The 8,066-nt window shown below is 58.6% G+C and overlaps 1 protein-coding gene across 1 annotated transcript in view; it reads right to left on the reverse strand.

The window, feature by feature from the left end:
- The window catches only part of FAM171A2 (family with sequence similarity 171 member A2), a gene marked incomplete at its 5' end in the record, with an annotated part of 8,371 nt that extends 305 nt beyond the window's left edge, over positions 1-8,066 (reverse strand). Inside the window, 8 exons of the mRNA XM_029927055.1 lie at positions 4-281; positions 858-984; positions 1,112-1,228; positions 1,340-1,519; positions 1,624-1,782; positions 4,149-4,241; positions 4,478-4,705; positions 7,982-8,066. Coding sequence (XP_029782915.1) covers positions 4-281; positions 858-984; positions 1,112-1,228; positions 1,340-1,519; positions 1,624-1,782; positions 4,149-4,241; positions 4,478-4,705; positions 7,982-8,066 — 1,267 coding nt within the window. The remainder of the gene's footprint in view (positions 1-3; positions 282-857; positions 985-1,111; positions 1,229-1,339; positions 1,520-1,623; positions 1,783-4,148; positions 4,242-4,477; positions 4,706-7,981) is intronic.

An 8,066-nucleotide genomic window follows, 5' to 3' on the forward strand; every position in this document is an offset into this window, starting at 1 on the left:
CGCGGGCGCCTCCGGGCTCGGCGGCCGGGCGGCTGGCAGAGCGCGGCTTGGCGCGGAAGAAGTCGTCCCGGGAGGCGGCCAAGTCCCTAGAGCTGGAGAAGGCTGAGTGCAGGGGGCCCGGGGGCGGAGCCTCAGGGTCCCCCGACGGGGCGGGCTCCAAGGGTCCCCCACAAATGAGGTGGAGCTGGGACATCGAGGTGGCCTGGTCTCGTTTGTTACCGTCAGAGGGCCCCGACAGCTGCAGCTTGCGGTGCTGTTGCCTCGGCTTCAGGCAGCGCCTCCTGGAGGGTGTTGGGGGGAGGGGCGACCCGGACCTCAGGAGAAGGTGGGAGGCCTGAGCTGCTCCCTAGCCCCGCAGTTGCAAGGTGAGGGATGGATATAGTTGGCGGGGTGGGGAGAATGCCTGAGACTTGAGAGAACTGTTGGGGAACCCAGGTGGGCCTTGGGAGAGGTCTGTGGGAAGAGCTTGAGTGTCTGTGGGAGCCCTCCCCCAGCTGCCAGCAGCTCTGCCCATGGGGTTCCCCTGAAGGTAAACTACAGTCCTTAGCTTGTAGGAGGTGCTGTGAGAACCTGGGGGGAGACGTAGGCCAACCAGGGGACTGTCTAGCCTGAGGTGGGAGCAGCTGCCGTTGGAGGGGCCTGGCCTGAATGTCCCGCCTCCTCTCCCCCCAACTTCTCTAGCCACCAGTCTCTCAGGTCTGTGCCTGTGCATTGGCTCTCCTTTCCTGTCAGTGCCTTGCAGATTAGAATTGCATTTTTTGCATCTTTGGGGCCCATGCGCTCAGCCCAACACCAGGCCCAGAGAAGGTGTGGTCTGCATGGCATGAGGGGAGGCTGGGGGATAGGGAGGCACTCACCGGCAGTAGTAGATGAGCAGACACAGCAGAATGAGCACGAGCAGGGCCAGGGCTGCCAGGATGGTGAGCAGGAAGATGGTGTGGTAGGTGCCAATGTCCTGGATGCCTGATGTGATGGTGACCAGTCCTGTGCCAGGCAAGAGCTTAGCATTCCAGGCGTGGATGTCCTGCCTGGCTTTTCAGGAGTCCACACTCCCAAACTCCCCTTCCCTTACTGCCCCCTGTCATGGTTGTCCTGCCCCCCAATCTCTCACCAGTGGTGGGGGAAGCCATGGCAGCTGCCCAGTACCCCAGCTGGGGGGAGATGAAGGTCCAGTAGAGCTGCCGGCCTTCCTTCCGGATCACACCAGTGCCGTTGCGTACCCACAGCCCTGGAGAGGCAGGAGTTTCGTGCAACTCAATGCCACCCCCCACCTCTGCCCCAGGGAAGTCCCACTTTTCTTCCCCCAGACTCCAGCAGCTAAACCCCTTGAGGCACTCACCACTCTTGGGGTCAAACCTCCAGGCTGGAATGCTAGTGCCCGCAGTAAGGGCACGAGGCTCTGAGGGTACGGGCAGGGACAGGTGAATGGGGCCCGAGAGTGGCACTTCAGTTCCATTGCCTGTTAGCAGGTGCACGCTCACAGCAGCCAGGGGCATCAGCTCTAGCCAGGAGCCATTGCCTGCAGGGGGAAGGGGGTGGGGAGGGGGGGAAGGAGACACAAAGGCTGAGGGTTAAGTCCTGGTTGGGGGAGGACATCCCTTCCATGCTTGACACCCTGCATACCTGAGCTGGAGGTCTCAGTGCCCAGGAAGGCAGGGAAAGCACGCATTTCCTGCTGGGTGCTGGCGGGTGTGAGCGAGGCCCAGAGCTGGCTGTAGGTGGAGCTGACCGGCAGGCGGGCAGCCCGGCGCTGGAACTGCACCCAGGGCTGGGAGCGGGCACCTGGATGGAGAGGTGGGGGCTGCTGTGGATTGGCCAGGGACAAGGCTCCCCAGGGACCAGAGCAGAAAGCAGGTATCTGAGGAGAAGGGAGCTGTTGGGTCAGGCCACTTGAGAAGGTCAGGGCGGGTGGTGACCCTGGGAGAGAACTGGGCATTCATAGAATGTTAACCTGGGAACGACATGGACCTGACATCTAGCCCTGGCTTCGTGACCCTGAGCAAGTTACCTGCCCTCTCTGAAACACTGGGTCCTTATTAACCCATAAAATGCTGAGATTCAGGTCCTCAAACAGTTACTCCTGAGCACTGTGTGGTGACACTGTGCTAGGTCCTAGGGATACAAAATTGAATAAGACACAATCCACAATTATCTGCCTTCAAGTTCACAGTCTTGCACAGCACTGTCCATTTTGGCACCCAGTAGAACTTTTTGCTCTGATGGACGGAAGCGTTCTCTGTCTGGGCTTCCTGTTACAGTGCCCATTAGACATGTGTGGCTCCTGGGCCCTTGAAAGGTGGCTCGCGTGGCTGAGAAACTGGGTTCATTTTTAATTTTTAAAAATGTAAGGAATTTTTAATTTATTTAAATAGCCCCATGTGGCTAGTGACTAGTGCATTACACAGCTTAGGGTGTGTGTGTCTGTCTGTCTTGGGGTAGAGGGGACATATAAACAGAATTCTAATACAATATGGCCGTAGCTAACATTTATTAAGCTTTAAGATATAGTGGACACTATTCTAACCAGGCTTCCTGTGTTAACCCCTATCATTAGTACAACCGCCTCTGAAGGAGGTGCTTTCATTATCAACCCTGTTGTATACATGCAGAAACGGAGACAGGAGCAGTTTCATGACTTGCCCAGGGTCACAATCCTGGAGCCCAACTGAAGCCCAGTAAGTGTGGTGCCTGCCCAACTTCTCAGCCCCTTTTAACTTCCTTCCTTGCCATTAAAATAGGGTGCAAAGGGCGCTCCCCCCACCCAGCTGGGGAACGTCCTGTGGAGTCTTGCAGGATGAGTAAGACTCCACCGGAGAATAAGATATAAAGGGACCTCCAGGTGAACGGACAAGAGAAAGGCCCAGAGGCATGGGGCAGTGTGCTGGGTGGCCAACCTCAGGTGACTGAGTGACATGTAGGGCCTGCAGGGCACAGCTTTGTGAGGGACTTGAGGCTTGACTTGGAAAGCAGTGGGGGCCATGGGAGGGCTGTAAGCAAGGGGGCAACAAAGAGATAATTTGGCATTTTATTATTTTTTAAAGTAGGCTCCACACCTGACATGGGGCTTGAACTCACAACCTTGAGATCAAGAGTTGCATGTTCTACCGACTGAGCCAGGCAGATGCCCCTCATCTGCATTTTGCAAACCTCCACAGACGGTTTTTAGAAGCCTCTGGTTAGGGACCAGGGAGATGAAGATAAGCAAACCAGTAGCTTGGGGACCAGGGCGCAAGCTAAGAATATAAATTGGAGAGGGGGATTCTCTCTCTCCAAAGTCCACTATGGCTCCCAGGTACTAGCCAGATCAACCAGCCTGCACCAGGCACCCACCTGCATTCCCTGCACCCTCGCTGTCCACTTGTGCCCCTGCATCTGGATCCCTCTCCAGTGAGGGCACCTTTGCTCCCCCTTCAACTCCTGGGCCCACACGGTCCTGTAGCACCTGTCCCCAAATTCTCTTGCCCTGCTACACTCACAGGGTAGGGTTGTCTCAACACTGAAGGGGGCTGCCCTCTACTCCATTGCTCTGCCTGCTTTGTAATTAGCTGAGGGTTTGCAGTGATCTGTTTGTTGGTCTTCCTATTGGTCTGTGACCTCCACAAGGCAGGGAGCGAGTTCTTCCTTCCCATTGTTCCCCAGCCCCAGACACAATGCCTGGCGCAGCCCAGAGACCGAAGCTGTGAGTAGACAGGTACCACTGTGGCCTTGCACTTGACAGTTGTCCAGTAGCTGTGGAATGACCCCCTTGCAGCCTTCTAACATAGCCAGGCACCCGGCAGGTGCACAAGAAATACATGTAGATCCACCAGTGAAACAGGTGGCAGCGAGTGGGGATTCTAACAGCAGGAGTAGAGGGAGAATAGAAACCACGAGAAGCCCCAGTAATAATTGACATTTATTGACCACCTTCTGTGCTGTTTTTTCTTCTTTGCACGTTTGATGATATTTAATCCTTACTTCAATTTGATGATATAGATGCTATCAATATCCACATCTTACAGATGAACAAACTAAGGCTCAGAGAGGTTAAGGGACTTGCTCAAGGGCATCCAGCTAACGTGTGAAAGAGTGGAGCTCTCTATACCCAGGTCAGGCGGGACGAAGAGGAGCTGGTATCAGGTGGGGGAGGGGAGTTAGAGGAGCCTTACCAGGAGAGCCCAAGAGGATGTGCACCAGGTCCTCATAGAGGATGAGGGTGGCCGGCCGCTCGGGGAGGAGGTAGAGGCTGACTGATGCATACACTGTGGGAGGGGTGGCCTGTCAGCACCAGAGAAGCCCCCCCCCCACCAGCCAACCCCAGGCCAGGCACCCCTTCCATCTGAATCCCAGTGACTTCATCCTCCTTCAGCCCCCTCTGTGTACCCCAGCCTGGGCAGCAGCTGCTGGAAAGCCTGCCCCCTCCACCCCTGAGGACTATTTTGGGAAGGGGCTGATGGGGTCAGCTGCTGCTCCCCCCTCCACCTGCCCCTGCACTCACAGGGCAACTTGTCAACACGCCAGGGCACAGAGTTGGTGAGGAAGCCAGGGCGAGCAGCAGTGACCAGCACCCAGGTGCCCAAACGGTAGCTGAGGGGCAGAATGGCCACGCCTTCTGAGTCCGTGGTGCCGGCGGCAAGCAGCATCCGGTTCCCAAACACATCCACTGAGGCCCGGGCCAAGGGCACCAGCTCCCCGCTCACATACACCTGCACCTTGATCAGGATCTCTGTGGGGTGAGGAGAGTGAGGAGGAAGGGGGGAGAAGAGAACTGGAGGGAGCCCCACCATCAGAGGAGGGGGCTGTGGGTTAGGTGCAGCTTTGGGGTCCCGGCGAGACAAGGTTTGGTAAGAGCATTGGTAGGGCCCTCATTTAAACCTCACATCAGCCTGTGAGGTAGGTGGTGCTAACACATGCAATTTCTCCGCATTTTAACATTTCTGAACTCAGATTATGCCAATGATTGATGATGTCATGATTACAACTGGCAGTATTTTTTTCTTTTCTTACTGGCACATGAAATAATGGTGCATCTTACAGTCAATGATGTATTAGACTCCCTCAAATATGTTCTTAGTCCATTTTACAGATACAGAGGCTGAGGCTCAAAGTTTACATACTTGCACTGCAGTTAACAGGCGATGACCTGGGGCCCAAACCTGGGAGTCTAACTCTAGACCCAAATTCTTAACCACTGGACCCAAAGGGGCAGGTGTCAGCGAGGGGAGAGGGACGAGGGCTGAGAAAGAAGGGCTAAGCAGAGGACCGAGGGTCTGCAGATGGAGAGGAGAGAGATCAAGATTCAGCCAATGAAAAGGGCAGGGAGGGAGTCTGGGTCAGAGTTCTGGTTCTGAAGAAAAGGCTGGGAAAGGGGACACTTGGGAGCTGGTCATTCCCCTCATTCATCCTCTTCCCAGAATCCTTTGCACAAGCCTGTTTCCTTTCAGATTTAGGGACTCACCCCAGGCCCTAAGCCCAAACAAGTACCTCCTGACCCCTCCCCCTCATGAGTACTGCCTGCCCCCTCCCAGCTGGTCAGCTACAAGTCAGTCACCATGGCAACGCCCTCATTCCTCCCAGGAGATGGGCAGAGAGCTGGGGCCCTGGCAAGGGGAAGGAAATCTGGGGGGCTGACCCAGGCCCAAGGGAGACTGGTGTGGAGAGGGCTGAGAAGAGAAGTCCCAAGTCTTTTGCTTTCCAGCCACCTCCTCCCCTAGACCCACGACAGTTTGTCCAGGGTGGGCCTGCAGGTGTCCTAAGCGCAGAGTGACCCGGTGGGGACCAGGCCTGGAGTTGCCGTGCCGTATTCCCCAGGCAGCCTCTCTGATCCATGTTACCATCTACTTCTCTTCACTCAGCAAGGTCCCTCCCTCAAGAACATACCTCATCCCTACCTTGCTGCTAATAATGAGAGTAGGTGTCTATACCTAGAAAGGTACAGACGCCTTATTGCAGGGCCCAGGAGATGGGTGGGGAGTGGGTTGGGTGCTGGACACAAACTTAGGGGAGTCCACGTTTCTTGGAAGCTCAGGGCTACAGGGCATGGGGAGGTAAGGGGGACTCGTGGGTGGGGTCTGACACTCAACAGTGACAGGTGTCTTGTCTCAGGCTTCCAACCCCAGGGCCAGCGACACGCCTGGCCCTGGCATCCCATCCAGCTGTTCTGAACCCACCTCCCTCACCCCTCCCAGGCCAAAGCCCAACTTGGCAGGGTGGGTGCACACACTTGACTCTGTCCTACTCTCTGCTTTTCCCCGGAGCTGACAGGCTCCCTGCCCCTCCTCCACTACCACCCAGGAGGAATTCTGAGAAGCCAGAGGGGCTTGGCTACTCCCCACGCCTACCCCAGCCAGGAGCAGCTGGATGGAGCAGCTGGGAAAAGGGGACCCAGGAGTCTGGAATATGGTCATTTGAGGGAATGCTTTGGGTTCCAGGATCAGAGCCTCAGAGGGGAAGGGGCCCAAGGAACACGACAGGGGGGATGGGCAGGCCTGAAGGAGACATTGGTGGGAAGGGGTGGGCAGGTGTCCAGCAGATTCTCTTCCCGCTTCCCCTCAACCTGGGCTCTCCAGCCAGTGGCCTGGGAGAGGGCCCTATCCTGGCTCTATTCCAGCCAGTGCCCTGGGCCCCCTCCCCTGGGGTACAGGACTTGAAGGAGAGGCTTCTTGAGAACCCAGGGGCCCCCTTCCTAACCATCAAACCCTCCTCTCCTCCCGCAGAGAGCAGGGAAGACTGAGGCCAGAGGTGAGCCTTCCCCATTTCTCAAGCCTGACATTCCATACAATATTCGCCTCTCCTGGCTTCAGCCCTGCCTCATTCCAGGAGGAAATCCGACCCCCTCCCTTCATCCGGACCCCACTTCCCTCATCCAGACACCCCCCCTTGCTCTTCCTGTCAGCTCCTTGGTGGGGAGATGAGGAATGGAGAGCACCGTTCCAGGCAGGGTCCACAGTGGGAACAGTCGCCGCGGTGGTGGGGCAAGGGGCTGGAAGGTGGGCACAGGGCTAGAGTGGGCGGAGGCCCCTGAGAACCCAGGCGTCAGTAGGGAGTCATGGTCTAGCTCTCCCACCCTCTCTCGCTGCAGGAGACCACCCCACCCCCACCTCACACACCCACCTGGGCCCGTGAGGCGCCGGGAGGCTCTCCTCCACTGCGATGGAGAGGTTAGATGAGGAGGGGTGACCTGGGGGCGGGCTGGGCATAGGAGTGGCTGGTGGCCTGCTGGACGGGAACCCAGGCACCTGCCCTCCTCGCCGCACAGCCCACCGCCAGCTAGCCAGCTCAGCATGGCTCCGCCGCCACAGCCCTGCCATGCGCTTTGGCTGGCAATCACCGCGGATCCCCTTTTCCAGATCTCCCCCAAACTGCATGCCCTCCCCCTCAAGGTTTGACAGCGTTTCTTTGGTACACCCCCAATTCTGAACCCGGGAGGGGGGCCGGTCGGGGGCTGTTAGGCTCCAAAGCGAAGAACCCCATTCGAGCAGTCAATCCGCCCACTGCCTCACCCACTCCCCCTTCCCCCCTCCCCCCCCCTTTCCAACCCAGCTCAAGGCGCCCAGCCCCCGTCCGGGTCCGAGGTGGCAGCCGTTGCTTGCGCCCCCACCCAGCCCGCGTCGGGAGCGAGGAACCCGCAGGGGGCTGCGGAGCGGGCGCCCGCCCCAGCCCGCCCCTGGGCGGGTGTCTTCGGTAGACAATGGCTCAGGCAGCAGCGCCTCGAGGACCAGGAGAGAGAAAAACAAGGCGAGAGGGGGCGGCGGCGCGGAGCCGGGGGACCCCCGCTCTCTCCATTGTGTCTCCCCAAGACCCCCGCCCTGGCAGTCTCTCCCTCTCCCTTCCTCCTCTCCCCCGTAAGCGCCCACCCGAAGTCGCTCGGCTCCCCCCACCCAAACCCAGGAAACAGAGTACCCCCCCAATTCACGAGCCCAGCGATGAGGGGGCTGGCGGGCGGGGGCCCGATGGAGGGGGCGCAGGCCCGCGATCGCTGCCCCTCCTGGCCAAGACTCACCCTGCGGGCTGGGGGGCTCCGGCGGCGACTTGCCGGGAGCCCGGGAGGCGCCGCCGAGCAGCAGCCCCAGCAGCGGCAGCAGCCG

The sequence above is a fragment of the Suricata suricatta genome, chromosome 17 (assembly GCF_006229205.1).
Source record: "Suricata suricatta isolate VVHF042 chromosome 17, meerkat_22Aug2017_6uvM2_HiC, whole genome shotgun sequence".
Lineage (NCBI taxonomy): Eukaryota > Metazoa > Chordata > Mammalia > Carnivora > Herpestidae > Suricata > Suricata suricatta.